At 39.8% G+C, this 18,521-nt stretch overlaps 1 protein-coding gene across 3 annotated transcripts in view; it reads left to right on the top strand.

Annotated features, from left to right (window-relative positions):
- LRGUK (leucine rich repeats and guanylate kinase domain containing) overlaps positions 1–18,521 on the top strand; it is a 50,120-nt gene that overhangs the window by 29,050 nt on the left and 2,549 nt on the right. For 2 of the 3 annotated variants that reach the window (XM_040546002.1, XM_040546012.1), the window contains 5 exons: positions 1,408–1,609; positions 2,563–2,676; positions 5,723–5,880; positions 8,610–8,698; positions 13,948–14,082. In XM_040546002.1, coding sequence (XP_040401936.1) covers positions 1,408–1,609; positions 2,563–2,676; positions 5,723–5,880; positions 8,610–8,698; positions 13,948–14,082 — 698 coding nt within the window. Of the gene's footprint in view, positions 1–1,407; positions 1,610–2,562; positions 2,677–5,722; positions 5,881–8,609; positions 8,699–13,947; positions 14,083–16,278; positions 16,309–18,521 lie in introns of all 3 variants that reach the window. The other variant, XM_040546019.1, reaches the window with a different exon arrangement.

The following is an 18,521-nucleotide window of genomic DNA, read 5'->3' as shown; positions in this document are numbered from 1 at the left end:
AACCCCATGTTGTAAACTGAAGAGATGGAGCTGTGTTAAATGGATTGGCATCTGCAACTCAGGCAGCCCTTTGATCATTCTTGACCTCATATAGGTCAAGGTAATAGAGGATGCACACCTTATATATTTAAGCAAAGCCGAGAATTTATTGTTAATAGGATGGAAACATTAACTGTCTAATCATTATTAGTCTAGATCTAATTATTACAGGAAGAAGTAGAATAATTTAGAGTATTTATACACTGAAAAAGTCACAATTTGTAATACAATTAAAACTGTAACACATACTCCTTGGTTTCTGCCTGTTTTCCTGGTGTTGTGCTCACCCTTTCACTGCCCCTTTGGGCTCTAAGGTTGGTGGTTTCCCTTTGCTGTTGTTACTGGGGGGGAGTTACAATAAGTTGTCAACATCCAGGTCCTTTGCTGGAAGGATATTTGTGTTGATAGTTTCTTCTTTCTCTTCCCAGGATCCTCTTGAGGTCTTGTTTATATGTTTGGTAATACACATCTATGCCTTTCTCATTTTCCATTGGTCTGCAGCCCCAGGTTACATCTGAATTTATTATACAGTGTCTGTTATGCCAGATACTATTTCTTTTTTGCCCTAAAACCAGTTTTGTCCAGCCTCAGGTCTGTATTTTTCAACTGACCCTCACTGACATGTTTACAGCTGTGAGGTCTCTGGTGTCAAGCCTGTGCCCCTTCTCTTATCGTTCCATGCCTGTACTCCTTTACATCATGTCCCATGTCTCCACTTCTCAAGGTCTCTGCTATCATGCCAGGCCTGTATTTATCCACACTAAGTTATTATGTTGAGTCATAAACATCTCATTCTACCTGGAACAAGGGCTTGTTACAGCTATCTATATAAAGCTATGACTTTACCACATGTAGATAAAAGTAAAACAAATTAGATAAAGACACCTGGTCAACAAGAGGAATTGCTGTCACAGCTAAGCCAAGTAAAACAAAGATACGGGCAAGTCAAACAAAGAAATTTTCAGACAGCAGGACAAGGCTGAGTCCTGAAGCCTTGAAAACTTGGTGGGAATCTTGTGGCCTGTCACAAGCAGTGGTGAGACCATGTTACAGGGCTATGTGATTACAGTGCTCTGTTTTGTACGTATAGAGGGAGAGAGAAAAGATTCTTTAAAATATGAGTTGGTGCAAAGGAAAACTTGTAAATTCAGGATTGGTACCGTTATGTGCATCATTTAATAAGACCTTGTCTTTTGAAGGTCCTAGCATGCAGACACAGGTATCCTTTTGAACTTGCTTCTTTTATAAAGTTGAATGCCAGATGTGAGACTTTGGATTCAGGACAGAGTTGTCCCGAGCTCAGCTATACATTCAAAAGGCACTCAGTTTCAGGAACAAAACGTTGCATTTTTCTGTTTGATTTTAAAGGGTGTGCGCAGCTTGAAAAATACCTACTTTGAACCCAGATATATTCTGGTGGTACCAGTGAACAAACAAAAATATGAGGGACATCTGCGGAGGAAAGGATTATTCAGCAGGCCAGAGATTGAAGAGGCAGTATCCAGAGTGGACATGTACATCAAAATAAGTCAGGATTTTCCAGGATACTTTGATGCAGTTGTGAACACAGGTGAGTTAATCTCATACTATAAATCTGACCCCTAAAATTGCAGCGATAGATGGACTCTTACAGCAATAGATTGATTTGCCTTGTTAATTATTGTCCCAAGAATCTAAAAGCTCTGTAGATCTGTTAGGACTGAGTTACTCTGCTATGTCCAAGTTATCTTAAAGTCCATCTAAGAAAGCAAACCAAATAATTGAACTCAGGAGCTCTAAGTATTGTCTCCTGTGAGAATGTTAATCGGATGTTCAGTGTTCTGTGCTAATTATCTGTTGGTTTCTGGACAGAGGTCAGAAGTGCTTTTGACCTAACAGGTCTAATTATCTGTGGAGCAGATAGGCTCTTTTCAAGTGTTGAAATGACAGCTGATATGCAGCCTCACTATAAAGGAGAGGCTGCTGCAAAGATTTTGTTCTCAGGACTCTTCCACTTCGTAACTTGTTCAAATCCCCCAGCCTGAGACAAGGAATGTGTGAGTGGTCAATATTTCATTAAAACCAGTGTTTGCTTCTTGATATTTAGGGATTGAGAGTAACAGATGGTGGAGAGGAATCTAATTCATTCTCTTTGTGCCCTTTTGTGGAGGTGATTTTGTGGTTCATCAAAGTGATGGTGAAATATGTATATCATCGTGGTATGAAAAATACTATTTATAGTTATTGTTGAGGGCATATGGATCACAGAATATGCAGCTTACAATTTAAATATAGCTTTAAAAAAAAAAAAGTAAAACACAGTAACGCAAACTGTAGGAGAATATTTAGTTGAGTGCAGAAAGCTAGAACTGAGCTGAATTTCGGATTATTTGCTTGAATGTGCTGTTTATGAAGATGAAGATTTTTCTCCCAAAGAGATGAGCTAGATGAGTTACGAATGCATTTCTGTCTCAGGCTTCTGTGGTTTCTGTCTTTGTACTGAAGAAAGGTTGTTTTTCGTGAAATGCTTATCCCCTTCTGCAGATGAATTGGATGAGGCATTCACAGAACTGAGCTTCCTGATAAAGGCATACCTGGGCTTGGAGCCACCTGCAGTTTCTGATAGCAGTCAAGACTTGAACAGCAAAGCAGGAACAGGTACTGTGGGCACATACTGCTACTGCTTCTGTCAGTAGAGTATTCCTACTTATTTGTTACAAGAATTAAAATCTGGGAATGATGCAACCTGTGAGACTGCTTGTCTCTGAGAGCTCTCTGTGCTTCTCTGTAATGGGTCTCCTGGGCTTTTCCTTCCCTGGGATGTAAATCTTTAATGGACATCTTTCCACGTACTTTACAGCGCTGTGTGCCCTGAGGCAATAATATGTAGAAAGTGAGTTACCTGACTCTTGTGAGGACGCTTTTGCGCTGAGGATCTCCCATTCACTCCAGATAAATCACAAGCCAGATGTGTCCCCGGCTGAGACCTTTGTGCCTATCTAACTCTTGAGCAGCAAGAAAAGGGCATGGCACTCAGAGCTTACTTGTCACTCTCCCCCAGGATAGCCAGAAGCATAAAGAGATATATAAAAACAAAGACAGTAAGATGAATGAAGGCAACTTAAAAATTCACTCCAAGTACTTTTGGGGCTACCCACTGTGGTGTAAACCCAGCTGGGTAGCCTGTGGCATAAATCCAGTGATTGGCCCTGTGTTTAAAACAACCCTTTCCCTACTTGAATGACTAAGGCTGGAGCCTCATGATCGCTTCAGCCTAACCCAAGCACATGCTGCTGCACAAAGCAGTCGTGGCCAACTTACCTCTCATCTGTCCATTTCTAGTCTCTCCCTAGCCCATGTATTTATTCCAGACAGGGCAGGTTACCAGTGGAGATAAAAGCAGAATATGGTCTCTAAAATATGGAGGAAAAAGAAATAAGGAACTGATATTATAGTCATAAGATGTTGCACAGCACGAACTAACAACACGCTCATTTACGTGAACTCTTTCCTCTAAGAGCCTCCGTGGTTTATGGCTGTCTTGGTTAGATCCATTGCAACCGGAGAGTAATTAGTTTCTGAAGTAGCATAGAGCCAATATTCATGACATTCTGTGTGGCTCAGAAGGCTGCAAATAAAAGTAGATGAAGGGAGGGCAAAAATGTCTGAAAATGTTAATAAAGGATAGTGCAAAATTCATCAGTTCATCATTTCAAGTAATTTTGTATCCTGAAAGAATTAATAAATACTGATTTCCCAGTGGAGAAGAAAAAGCTTCTACTCATATTGTGGCATCTCAGTGCCACAGCGGTGGGTACTTTTTCTGAAGAATCTTATTTAATCTTAATCTATGTAGATTTTATTTTCATTTCTAGAGCTAGCACATTTGTTTGAAGTCAGGAGGAAGAATTCTTTGCCTTACTGACTACATTCTTGTTACTTATTTGTCTTAAAACCACTGGAGATGTTTTGTCCTGAGAGGCAATAAACCCCACCAAAACCCTAACTAGATTATCAGGAAAGAAGAAAAAAAGGAGTAAAGATGAAAGATTTGTGTGTAATTGTGGTATTTTTGAAGATATATATGTACATACCTGAAGTTCCTTTAAAGGACTCTGTGTTCCTCAGTAGCTGAGTTCTTTCAGTGAGTGGCTTGTTACTAGTTAGAGAAACTTCATTAATAGTACTAGATTTTGGTAATTCTGCTGTCCATGAAGTAACTTTTAAATTTACTATGCACCATTAAATTCATTTAGAGCTTCATTTATAGGTGTTTAAATAAATTTAACTATCCTATCTCTAGTGATCATTCCTTCTTATGGACTGTGTGAAATAATTTATTTTTAAAAACTTGCCTCAAGGTTGTCTTTAATATGGACATTTTTAGTAAGATAGTAGCAGGGGAAAGATTGGTTCTGCGAGATTATGATAGGTTGTTAATTCTTTTTTTAATGAGCTGCTCTGCAAGATCTTTCGCTCATGTATAGAGTAAAAATACTGGAGAAAATAGATACGTTCTTTTTACAAACTTTTTATAGCAGAAATTTAATATATTGCAGAGCTGATAATGCTTTGTACTTGCATTAGCAACTTTCATCCACAGAGCTTGGTACTACGCAACCATTAATTATATCTCACAGCAGTCCTGTGGAGTATGCATTACTATTTGTATGTTACAAATGAGAAAAGGGACATTTACGCTAAAGACTGATTATTTGGGATGCTGGGCACCAGAAATCCCACTGAAGTTTTGGCAGTGTGAAGCCCTGCACCTTTGAAGGTTGGGCTCTGCTACTTACTCAATGTCAAAATGAGTAATTTACCGTGACTGAAACAGAGACCACGAATCTCAAGTCCTGTCTCCTCTCTGCTTAACACCAGATTTCCTGGCAGCTACAAACAGGTATATAATGGTTAGGCAGCAAGTCATCTGATGACCGTTGAAACTTTTTTTTTTACAAATGCATATAGTAAGAAAAATAACCACATTTGGTATACGAACATGCTCGTGGATTGGATGTCTACTCCCATTGTGTGTATTATGTGATTTCTTAGTGTGACAATATGACACACAATACAATTAAACCTTTCTTATGATTGAATTTCTGCAAAAACTATCGTGTAGCAATATTTATAAGAGTATACTTACAAGTATCTTTCCTGTAAGCTTTCTGGCTTACATTCATGTTTGATTCCTTGCAATCCAGCAGTGGTGCAAGTCTTTGGATTTTTTTGTTCACTGAAATTTAGATAAGTAACAGAAGGAAAGGCTTCCCACTCCATCCCCCTGTCAGATTCTAAGAGCTCTGAGGAAGTCAAAACTCCTAAATAGGCAGATTGCAATTAGCTTAGAAGTCAGAAGAGCGGGGCATGTCAGAGCATCCATAACAAAATGAACTTGTCTGTATGGTTAAACACCTCTTCCTAATCCTTAAATGTAGGGTGATGGGTTTCATCCCAGATTTGTCATGATTTTCATTTGCCTAAGTATTGAGGGAGTACGTTAATTGTATCTGTGATGTTTAAAAGGTTTTGGGGGAACTGAATAGTTTATATCCTCTTTAACTTTCATGGTTACCTTTTGCAAATCCAGAATGGTGCCAAAAGCCAGCTCACAGTTGCAAATGTCTAGTTTCTTTCTGCTCGCTGTAAGCAAAGTGCTGCTTGGAATTTTACGTTTTGAGAAGTGTCTTTTCCATATTAGGTTCAAGAATACGTCTCTTACAGGAGCAAACATTGTCACCCAGCAGACTAATTGCTGGCACTGCTCAGTCTTCCTCTGTCAATGAGTTCTTGGACTCTTCTGCCAAAAACTGCTCAGGAGGCACCTTGGACAAATTTGCTGCACAACTGAGCTCTGTGGTAAGGAACATTTGTTCTAACTTTAGGATGGAAATAAGTTCTATGCAAAAACTACATCAGACCTTTATTTCTCCAGAAAAAAAAAAAAAAAGCCTCTTGTTGTGTGGATGTCTTTCCTTTCAACTATTTACCTGTTCCCCAGAGTTCAAGGCAGATGAATGAGAATGAAGCAGGTAAGCTCAGTTGAGAGGACAGGCTAACTGTTCTGCTCAATTTTACACCAGAATAAGTCTATTTATCATAATGGATTTCATCCAGTTGTGTACTGGTGTAAGGGAGCTGAATATCATCTCTAAGTTCTGCTACAAGATATTGAAACTCTCCTATTCAGAGCAAATAGCTAGATGCAGTTAATAGGACAATGAAGATTACTTATGAACGCCATCCTGTGGCAGTGGAAAAACTCATTCAGCTGAGTGGTTCACAGTGAGTGCTAGTGATAAATGCAAGAGATCAAATTTGAGCACATTTTTCACCTGCTTTTACTTTTTCAATCAACAGATTCAACAATGTGCTTGGATTTCAAATAACCTCTTACAACTTCAGCTTCATCTCTCTCTTTTTTTCTTCTTAATGGTGTTTTCCCTCAAGGCATTCATTCTCCTTGCAGGCAGTGGGGGAGTTGGGGCTATGAAGCAGATGTGTCTAATGCTCCTTTTATACGACAGCGACAAGAGAAAGAGAAAAAGAAAAATGAAAGCTTTAAACTTTGTTCCATTCCAAGGTTATGATGTCATTATGATGAATGATGGCTTGGCAGGCATGACTTGCTGTACAATTTTGCCACTGTCTCTGTATTTATAACTACCTCTGATGTTTAGAATTAGTGTTCTAGATGAGCCAAAGTAGAAGACCCTCTACCCACCCCCAGCCTGTTTCCCAGGCTTTAAAAAAGGCTTTCTTAGGTGTGGAGAAAGGTATGATTGTAAAATGGCTGGCGTAAAAAAGGAGCCTTCTATCTTTCTGTTTTCAGAAATGAAATACCTCCTTTCGAGCCATGCAGATCTCAAAAACTGTCACAAGTGTCGTTCGTTTTCATGTTTCTTTCATCTCGAGTTTTGTTAGTTTAATGTGAGAGAGAAGGCAGAGTTTCTCTTACCTTGGTGGCTCTCTGCCCGCACTCTTACCCCAGCAATTTATTTTCCTCATTTTTTTATTTCATCCTTTTTATTTTTATTTTGAAAGTTTACATTTTGTCAAGTCAGGGAGAAGTGGTTTATGATGAAGGAGGCTATCATTTATCATGGGTTTAAGTTACTTACGTGCTGCAAGGCTCTCTTTCTTATTAGTTGCCTTGTTCAGTGCTGCTAATAACTTTTAGTTATTTACTACGCTAAGTTTTCGATATATTTTTACATGCAGAGGAAGCATTATAGCGTCAGCTGAAGTGTCAATGTAGTAAAACCTTCAAGGTGAAACACAGGTGCCTCTTGGACTGTATTTAATGAGAGGAATATAAATGTCTGTGGCCTTAAAGTAAAATTTTTGCACTTAAGGCACCGAAATAATGTGCTGTCGCTGTAGTAAACACATTCTGCTCCCATCATGTAGAACAGGAAAATAACAAATATGAAGAAATTATAGGTGTGAATTTTCCACAAGCAAAATAAGAAGCAGAGCCTGCTCTGTAGGGAAAGCCAGTAGATCAGATTCCCTGCAGCCTTATCCCCTGTGAGCGTGCCAGCCCTGCACCACTTCTGTGCAGTTGTAACGATACAAGGTATGATCAGAAAGGAATCTATACCTGTAATGCCCACAAAAAAAAAAAAAAAAACAAAAATGGGGGACAGAACTGTCCAGAGGAAAACAAAGCACAATACAAGCTCAGTGAGCACTTAAACAGACCCTTACTTAGCATAAACGGTGAGGGAAAGTGCAGGAATTCACCACAGTCATAATTTGAGCTGTTAACTATCTTCTCTTTCATTCCTGATACCGTGACAAAATGCCTCTGTTACAGACGTGATTTAGCTGTTAAATTGGTAACTATCAATGGCTATCAGCTGATAACAAAGTAGGATGTAATAACTTTGCTTTGAGATTTACATCTCTTTTTTTTTAAGCACACTGTAGTTCTGCGTTTGTCTGACCTGAGAAATTACTTTGTGCTACAGCACATGTTAATTAACAGACCCTTAAAACTTGGACTGTATTTTCCAGTCTGCTGAGATCATAATGTGTTCATTTTAACCAACTGAAATTTGCAGAAGGTAATCCCCTCTCTGAGAGGGGAATATTGGTTGATACAGAGTTGGTAAGGCAGGTTTTCAGCATTGCTGGAGCAAGGAGGCAAAGCCAGTGTATTTGAAATGTAGCAAAGGCAAATTTTTCTGTATTCAGTCCCTTCCTGGTGAAAAGAAGCTGAAGACAACAGCCTAACTAGAATTATCCCTGCTCTAATATACGGTAAGGTTGGGATGCATCAAAAGTGGTTCTCTGCAGGCACTCCTTCCTGCTACGTCCTGACACGTTTTGGCTGTTATATGAAGAAATGGGGCTTCACTGGAGATGATCTTCATTGTTCAAAGCCAGCAAGATTTCAGACCAAAACTTGGTTTGCATAGATCATATTTTGCACCTTTTTAGTTACAGTATTGCTCTGCTGTTTTCCCAGAATGTATAAATGCATACACTTCAGTCTTTGACAAAAGAGAGGAATATTACAGGCAATTAAGTTACCATATATACTTCCAAGTTACTAAATAAAGTTGGTTGTATTTCCTTATCAGGAAGAAGCTTCTCTCCAAAGGCGTCATGCTGCAGCACGTCAGGCTCTGTCAGGGAAGGCACCTAGTGTGTATGTCCAGCTGTTTCAAAGGTAATGTAGAGGAGTTTCAGCCAAGTCCTTTGCAACCAAATGAAAAATGCTTCTTTTAGATTTCTTCTCCCCTGTTCTTATGGGTGAATGATTAGAATCTGCCAGGGACTGCAGGTCTCACAGACAACTGTCCTTTCTATCATGTTTAAATCTGGCCATACAAATGTATCTCACACGGTCTGTCTTTTGACTTGGGAGCTCAGCAGTTCTGAAATGTACACCGAAAACATACGAGGTAGAACCATCCACAAGCAAGTTGTCTAAAACTATGAAGTTATTATATGTTTCTTCTCTGAGAAAGCAGAAAAAGATCCTTCTTCTGGCAGCTCACAGTCTCCAACGTGTTTTTCAGTGCTACTAGTGATAAATGGACAGTCAGAGCCTTGCTCAGCACAAGGTTGTTTGCAGTACACTTCTGTGGATACCTCTGTTTAAAGCAAAATTTCTGAAAGCAGACTTTACTTTCTGACTTTTTTTTTTATTTTGTTATTTGTTTTTTTCTAGAAAATGTATTCTATCTTTACTGGCTCTCTTCTTTCTTCTTCCTCATAGTCACAGCCCTGCAAAATGGTGTTAAGTCTGTAAATCCTGGTGTACCTTCTTTGGTTGGTCTTTTGTGGGATCCTTGACTTCACCTGGTAAATACTGGTGTAAATCTTCCTAATTTTAATTTTTCTGTGTTTACTTTTCCTACCCATCTTGCAAAGGCTCACAGTGTTGACATTTAAAGTAGACCATGAACCACTAAGTCAGCACTCATCAAAATGAATAGAACAATTCACACCTTTCATCTTGTTTCAGGCCTCTACAAATGCAGTCACCAATTATACATACCAGCTTTCCAATGGCAAAGACTGGAGACTGACTCGTTAAAAATAAATAAATAAGGAAATTTAAAAATCAGTGAATTAAACTGTCATTAGAAGAAACAACGGCAGAAGCATAATGCCAGAAATGCATAATTATGGTACATTTTCCAAATCTTTACTTAGAGAAAAGTTTAACTATTTTAAGGAGGACTTTTCTCTCCACTCATTCATTTTAAACTATATTGTACTGAGAAGAAAAATGGAAATCGGTGTTTTCTTTTGCTGTATGTTTTGTTTTTGATTTAGTGTGATAATATGAACTGTTCATTTGAGTCTGCATTAGTCTGTTGCTCTTTGCACCCTTTATTCCACAATACTCATTCCGTGGAAGCTGATTTTGGAGTTATGCATGAAGCTGTTTCAGCAGAGCTGTCAGGCAGGTGAGAGAAAATCCTGTCACCCCCAATCAGCATTTGCAGTTACCAGGCCTCGAGGGATGGATGCGCTCGGCGGAATTGGAGGCAAGAGTAGACAACGCACCATTCCATGCAAGAGGTTAAGTCAAGAAATGCCATAAATAAGAAAGTTTTCAAATGGTTGGAATTCTGCGAGAGAATCTGATTCCTGGAATGTAGCAATTAGTGGAGAACCTGGTAGGTCGTGTTGTCCAGTTCAGTGCTAGTGTGTGCTTCTTCTGCTGAGCATTTTTATTTGTCATGGATCAAATGAAGTTTTAAATGCCCTTAAGAAGGGCTTTCACCTTGCAACAGCTCACCTGGGTTTGATGGCTCTTTCTTTTAATATGTAACTATGGACGTGGGTCAAGCATTACTTTACAGTAACTTCAGAAGTTACTGGGTATTTCATCTCAGCTGTGGTAGTAATCTTTGTGTGCGCTCTTAGCCCATAGGAAATGTAATACGACGTGGCTTGCTTTAGCTTTTATCAAGGGCTGAGCAAGGAGCTTGGACACAGATTGTGCAGCTCAGATACAACATGGTAATTGATTGTCTTATTTGTAGTAATATTAGCAGTACAATCCAAATAATGTTGGGGTAGTTAGATTGTTATCTTGTTTTATACCTTTCTTTGATTCTCTTATACTGTATGTATTGTAATGTCTCTCTCTGCAAGCCTGTCCTTACTAAGTTCAGTAGCGTTACTAGAAATTCTCTCTAATTTGTTAATTAATTCTCAAAATTGACCAGAGTATTTCAAGTCTCCCTACAACAAGTGCTGGCAAACAAGACTCTATAGACAGTGTTTTGAGGTACAACACTTCATTGTCTCTGCATATGTTGCTAAAAATTGGCACCGATCCTTTCATGCAGTCGAATTGCATTAGAAATTCAGGTTGTACATCTCATCTCACTATTATGTCTACATCTATCTTAGCTTCAGTGCTTTCCAGATTTCTCTCTCCTATGGAAAAATACTTTTTTTCAACCTGTATTTTATTTAGAAGTTCTAATTTCTCTTTTTACGTGGCTACATAAATAGGACAGAGGTCATACGTGTTTGAAATCTAGTTTTAAAAGCTCTCGGTGTCTGTTTTCGCTTGAATCTTAACCAGCTTTGTTCTGAATATTTTATATTTAGAACATGATACAACTTTTCTTTATTTTCATTGTCAGGAGCAGTGCATAAAAGTACTTTGCCCACTTAGTTGTTTATTTAAAAATGAGATTTCTTTCACTCGTAGTACATCCAGCCTTAGAGGCTTTTAGCTAATGAATCTTGATGTAGCGAGCTTATGGCCATAGCGCTCTTCCATAAAGGCACTTACCAAGTTTTGCCAAGCAAAAAGGTTTTCTTTTTTATTTTTTCTTCCTCAGCCAGATCAGTTCCCTAATCTGTTTCACTCCCTTTCTGAAGGGCTGCCTGTGCTGGCATCAAGCTGAGAGCAGACTGGGAGTGTGAGCGAGTGGCAGTGGACCCAGAGTGGTAGAGGACAGGGGCAGCTCAGCTTGCTTTTGAGCAGTGCTGCTGCAGAGAATGGAAACCCTACGTCAGTTAGGAATGAATCTAAATTCTCTGAAATATATGAAACTGATGCCAATAATTATATATGCAGAAAGTTTCTAAGGTACTAGATGTTCTGAATTGCTTGTGTATCAGTAAAGTATTCTTTAATGTCTCATGTCATCGTTGCACATTTTAATCCGAACTGAAATATATTGCTCAATTATCCTGAGTATGCATTAGAAAATTTTAAAAGTGGTGTCACACAAGAATCTAACCTGTTTTATTTATTGCAGCCCCACAGGGTTGTCTACATAAATTTAGATTCTTAAATCCAAACTACTGAAAACCTGTCCTCTTTATTTTTTGCCTGTGGCTGTGTGCAGGTGTAATTAAAGCCATTTTGATGTCTCATTGCCTAATACAATGAGGGCAATGTTTGGTGGTTTGAGCTGAATAATTTCGCTGGTTGTCTCTGTGTCTGAGGGTAATAAATAAGAGGATGGGTTGAAGTCTCGCTCAGATCAGGCCTTTAGCTAACGATTAACTTGCTGATTTTCTCGGAATGTTGCTGAAAGACGTGGAGTAAGCAAGAGCAGACATCACCACGAGGAGAATTTATAACGTGCAATCTCACTTTCCTAAGTCAGGGAAAATTTATATTACTTTACAGTTTCACCAGAGCTCCTTGCTAGAAGTGGGAAGAGAGAAGGTGCATGGTCCACCTGTGGCTGAGAGGCTCTTCAGGCTGGATTTACTTACTCTGAGCATAAGATTTGCGTGCATGTAGTTGCATACAAGTCTTGCAGATCCTCTTGTCTGGCCAGCCTCCGACTTCAATGTAATTTCACTTTTCAGTTTTATTTTTATGCCTCTATTAGTGACAAAACTAGGACGTTGTCCTGAGCTACATGGGTGTGCCTTTTCACAGGGTGCTGTTTAAGTTATCCAACCTCTTTTCCTTTTTAATTTGAGCTGAGGCACACTAGTGCAATCAGAATATAAATCCCTCTGACGACAGTACAAAACTCAAAGGGAAATGTAAAGAAGACATTTGGCACACAGGTAGAAGGTGGAAGAACATCCCTCTCGCCTTTACAAACGCCTGTTTTTTATTAACTGTCTGGCAAGTTGTTTTATTTTTCAGCTGAGATATAGCTTCTGAGAGGGGGTCACGGGTCGTGAATACCAACCTTTGCTCCAGGGAGTAGGGTACGTTTTCCCGTAGCAACCTAGCCCTGAGAGGGGTGGCACTGAATCCTGCCTTCAGATCTCTGCTTTGACTCTTCTACCCTGTGTTGTCAGGCTGTGTATTTCTGAGCGGAATTACTCAGAATTCTGTATATTGACCAGAATTCTTTGTTAAGAGATTTTTACTTTTATTATTATTAAGTTTTTTTTTTAATTTCAGTGATGCTGATTTACATGAACTGATTTCTGAGAGCACTCGGTAGCTCTGGGGCTGTTACTGGAATCAGACCCTTTCAGATTTTGATCTGAGCCTACAGTGAACAAACACCGTTAGCAGCCAGCCAGCAGTCACTTGACAGTGAAACAGTAACAGCTTGAGGCCTTACATATGGGAAGCTTTATTTATAGGTATTATTAAGAAGAAACTTTAAAAAAGAGAATTTGAAGATGAGCAGTTGATAAACCTTGCTTGCAGAGCCAGTGTATTGGGCTATGGAATGATGTCTGAGTAATAAGCCTCAATAAAAGATACTATACCTCCTTACAAACCTAGCTTCTCCTATGGAGCAAGCATTCACCGGTCGCTACCACAATTAAAAATGTTCTTGACAAGCTTCTTGGGGAAACTAGAAAATGAGTGCATGCACAGAAGTTGAGTAGGCTCATTGCCCTTAAAAATTATCAGATTCCTTCGGAGGTCATTGTGGTGTGTCAGTGGGATGGCTCAGGTACAGGGGGTAGATGTATGGAAACTCCCAAGAGCTGTAATTTTAAGTTATGGACCTCTCACGTCTGGCACTCTTCAGTTCTACTTGTGTTTGGTTTTAGCTCTGCGAATTAAGTCTGTAAATAACATGGTGTCAGTACTGCAATCACCAGGAATGGGCTTTTTAGGTGTTACAAGTGGCTGTGAAGATGAAACTTCTCTCCTTCTGAGTTAGTCATGAGGGGTGGAGTTAATCTCACCTGATTTGGAGTGTCTTTAACAAAAACGTCTCTGAACAAGCTGTCCTGCTCTGCTCTGTCTTGGTGGAGAGTGATTCATCCGACCTGCTTAGAGCTCTGCTTACGCTTGAGCTTATTCATTCCGTAGCTGTGACTGTTCCTCTCCACTGGCTCTAAACAGAGCCAGGACTACTAGCCCCAGCTGCTTACTACCACTTCTCTTCCACTGGAGATAACTCTCCTATTCATCCAAACACATCTTGTGAGCCAAGCGCTAGCTACGCTGTCACAGTATATAAAAGCATGTAACATGCCCTTTATTTTCCTTTTGTATCATTTCAGGGACCTAGCAGTCACTCCTGCACCAGGCAGCTCCCGTCAAAAACTGCTGGAGCCAACAACACGTCCTTCTCTGGTCTCAGATGGAAGGAGTGTCACCCAAGATCACAGCTTCCCCTTGAATAACCCAGAGAGCCGGTGAGTTCAGTTTCTGTGACAGCAGATTATCGCTGTGTGGAACGAAGGTTAATGCTGCAATGTGCAAGATCTAAAACCATTTTCCAAGCTAATGCAGTTGTCTCACCTGTTCCATCAACAGCCTTATTAAGCATGTGTCACTACATCATAAAGCAAAGTCTCATCTTTCGTAGGAATGGTTTAATTTAGACACCATAATTAAAACAAAAAAAAAGGGAATTTCAAGATCTTTCTATGAACAGGATATTTGAAGGGAAAAAGATACTGAAAGAAATTTGGTCCAGCTAGAGAAAAATAGAACTTCAACGTTAACTGTTTTTTTTTTTTTAGATAAATTACCAGATATTGCCATCAGAATTATTTCTCTTTCTGTCTTTAGATGTTTACCATAGAATACTGTTTTGGAGACTCTGGGTTCTATCATGATCTTCAAATTCATATCTCATCCATTATAACAAGAGACCCTATCAGGATCCTGAACTTTGTAGTACCTTTACCTTCCCTTACTATCTCAGTCGTTGTTGCTACGCTTCATATCTTGTCCAGCATCTCCACTTGTGAGTGGTGAGCATCCTCATTTATATGTACTGCAGCTAAACAGGCTCCAAGGTGTGGCAGGGAGGCAACTCCTGTCTCATTAAAACTTGTAGAGAGGCAGGGATAGAAGAAGACTTGGAAAGGCTACATCCTCATTGTCTTGTAGGCATTCAGCTAGGAAGGGAGCTTTATTTTCCTGACTCGTTTTACAGGTCCACGTTGCCATCCTGCCGAGATGGCTGTGACGCACTCTCCTTGTCCTGTTCCGTAAAAATGTCTGAGCTCTGGCTGCCAACAAGCCTGCCTGCTATTGTGGCAAGTGACATTGCAGCCTCTCTGTGCAGAATCCTAGATAAGCTTTTTTTCCCCTCTTCTGGCCATCTGTTGTAATCTCGTGCCCAGATGGGATGCGCAGAAGCAGCCGGATGCCACACAGCAAGACTTAGTGAGGTGTGACACGCCAGATCCCCCATCCACACTTGGAAATAGGTGTGTGCTTGTGGCTGTACTATGAGCCACCGTAAAGTGAGCTCTCCTCCCTCTCCTGAACCTACGATAAAACTCATCTAAAAACTGCAGCTGAGAAGGAGCTGATGGCTATGCCATATGGCTGTTGGTAAATTTGAATTTGATCATGGTTTCAATCCCATATCTGATGTTTTGTCGTCATTCCATACCAACCAAGGTACCTCTCCTACTGTATGGAAACATCCATACTGTGCATTTTGAAACTATTTGTTTTCAATTGAACAAATCGCTGTGTTAAATAACCTTCCTAACACACATTAAACAACTTTTCACATAAGCCAAGCCAATGAGAAATGCTGACATCTTTCTAAGATTTCAACCCATTCACTTCACTTCTGCTAAAGCAGAATTCTTGGATAAACTTGCTGTTGAAAAAAAAAAAAAAAAAAAAAACTGTGTTCCTTTTATATCCTAGAGAGACTGCCAGTTCCCTCTCCGTGATGTACTACCTGCCACTGTAATTACAAGTTGTTAATTAGCATGCTGTAAAAAGGTTGAAACCGTAGGCCTCTGCAGATCCATTTGTCCTGAGTATTTGTGCCACCGTGGAGTGTGCTGAAGGGGAACAGAGTGAGCATATGAGAGAAACTGAGTGCGTAATAGGTTGCAGAGGGATTATGCATCATCTGTCCTTACCAGTAAGAGGCAGGACCTGTAACTCAAATGAGTGTGAAGCTACGATGAGTTGTAAAGGTCTTACCCTTCACATATGGGAATAAATATGTCTTTCCACTCCACCACATTTTGGTGTTTTGACTTTAGCAGTGTTTTCATTTAGCACTGTTAATAACACAGTGGAAAAACAACTGTGAGGAGAGAGAATGCAAACTGCTAATCTGATTCATTCTCTGTGCATGCATCGTGGCCTACGGCAAAATTGTATAGAGTCATGTTGTCAAATCCTTTTGCAAGGGAAATAAGAAAATTTCTTCCAAACTTTCCTTATAGGCATGACTGATGAAAATGCTGTTGTGTAGATGCATTTGAAATTCTGGTGGAAAAAAAAATACACGTTTCTGAAGTACTGGAGCAAAGTAGTGTAGTGATTTTACTTGCCTGAATTTTGAGGTGCTTTAATCTTTTCTTTTGCTTTCTCCCCCAATTTTATGCTTTCAACATTTGGAATGGAAGAAAGAGTAAAATAAAAAAAGCCATCAAGGGGTAAGAGCACTAACGTTTTGACCTCCAGGCACAGGCAATGGAGCAAATATTGTTTTCCAGGTTTGGGTCTGCAGATTAGACTGATGTCTCACTGGGCAACAACGTGTCCAGGTCCCAAATTCTTTACATTATTTCTCAAATCTGGCAGTTTGAGTTGTGATGGAAATGCCATTTTTATCCATCAGGTCATTGACACCTGTTGGATTCAACTTCTGAAGTTGTTCTTTTACTTCTGATCTACAAGTAAAATAGACGATCCTGATTGCATTTACTCCACGAGTGAAAATTAAAGGTTTGGTTTGGACATCTGCCAACTGACCTGCAGTTTCCAGCCAGACGGTTTCTAATTACATCCACAGCTTCTTTTCATCGCTAAGACCATAGCTGTGGTCTTCTCCTTGGAAGTAAACTGCTCACCTAGTCCTTCCCTATTTCACAAAAGAAAACACTGTGCTGGTTTCTAAGTTCTCTTTGAAGTTCTCTGCCGGCTCTGAACTCTCCTGCACGTGAAGATGTGTGGTTTTTTTTGTTTTTTTTTTTTGCCCAAAGTTCCCTTTGTTGTCGCGCATAGGCTTAAACAATTTATCATTGCTTGTGCTGAGTGGCTGTTGTTTAGGGCAGCTTATCTCGCAACTGTACTTTAAAGGGCAGCTAGTCACCACAGGCAGTGATAAATTCTTTACATCCTTGTCTGCTGTTTTTCATTACTCACTTTTACCAGTAGAGGTATTTGTAAGGCTGTAGTATAAGCCAGATGTTGAAATGATCTGGTTACAGCATAGCAAGGAGAGGAGAAGAGAGGAGGAACAAAGTTGAAGTTGGAAACCAGTGAGTCAGAGAGGGGAAACTTCTTAATATTTTCCGATACCCTTGTTATTTACAGGTCTGAGGGTGGAGGCAGAACCTCACCTACCGCTGAGCAGCACCTTTAGCAAGGAACTATTGCAAAACACAATCAAATGAAAAATATCTGTCAAATGATTTGTTACATCATCATGTACAACGATGTATGTTAGGGTTTGGCTGGCCAGTGCATGATCTAAACAGAATCTGTAGCAGTCCAGGGCTTTACTCCTCGACTATTTTGTGTTTAGTGCACGTAGACTCCATTTATCTTATTATTCCGTGGGTTATTACTCTCTATTTTTATTTTTATTTTATACATTTATTCTCCATATAACTGATAGGAAAATATAAGCAGAGGGAAAACTTTAAAGTCAAGACATATGCCTGCTTCACTCATAATAGTTTTCTTTTTCTGTGCTGGGGCTGTCAGGGAATGACTAGAGATAGGTTACCTGAACTCATTTACAGATCATCTGGTGAAGGGAAGAAGGAGAGGTACGTGCTCAGCTCCTGTACCACACCCCTCACAAGTACCTTGGACATCTAGATGGCAGGGACTGCATAAGCTCTAGTTTCCCCACTTATTTTTGTTGGTTTTCTCATTCTGAGTAGCTCTCCTTAATCGTTTCCTCTGATATTTGTACTAGAGAAGCCTTTTGCTGAACTCTGTGCAACTAAACACCGAGATGAGTATTGCAATAAAGCCTCACGTCGAGGTTTATTAAAATTCACAACTTGGCCAAGACCAAAATATAACAGTGAGGCATTTAGTAAAACACCAAGTCTTCCCCTGTGTCAGATATATTACAGCTGCTGCCACAGCTACCACACCATAAACTATAAAAAGTTAAAACTATTGAGTGTCCTATAGGAAAAATGTGCAGGTCTGGTGCCACAGGTAAACATGGGTTAAGCTTGCAGGACTGCACTTGTCATTGTAACTTACGCCACTTCTCTGTGGGGAAGAAGGTACTGCATCAAACATGCTTTTTCCCCACAGGGAAATCATATAACCAACACAGGATAATCTTACCTGTAATTTGGCTTTTATTTTGTGAATTGCTCCCTTACAAGCCCGCAAGGTATTGACAGAGCTTTCTGCTGCAGCGCTGAGTTGTGGGGTTCTTGTCCTTAGGCGATCCAAATGATTTTCAGGGGAACTTGGGTACCTACCTCACCGTTAAGTGGTGTGTAAATTATTTTCCACGGTTTGCCTTGTCTTCTGCCCTTTTACAAAGGGACAGCTAGGGAGAAAACAGTGAAGATTTTTCTTTAACACCTAGTATGCTGGGGTTTGATGTAGTGCATTCATGTCGTTGTGCCTGGCGATCAACAGGGGTTAATTCCAACCACGTAATTATGGTCTA

The sequence above is a fragment of the Cygnus olor genome, chromosome 1 (genome assembly GCF_009769625.2).
Source record: "Cygnus olor isolate bCygOlo1 chromosome 1, bCygOlo1.pri.v2, whole genome shotgun sequence".
NCBI lineage: Eukaryota > Metazoa > Chordata > Aves > Anseriformes > Anatidae > Cygnus > Cygnus olor.
The sequence above is the reverse complement of the archived record's forward strand: the minus strand, read 5'-3'. Positions and strand labels throughout refer to the sequence as shown.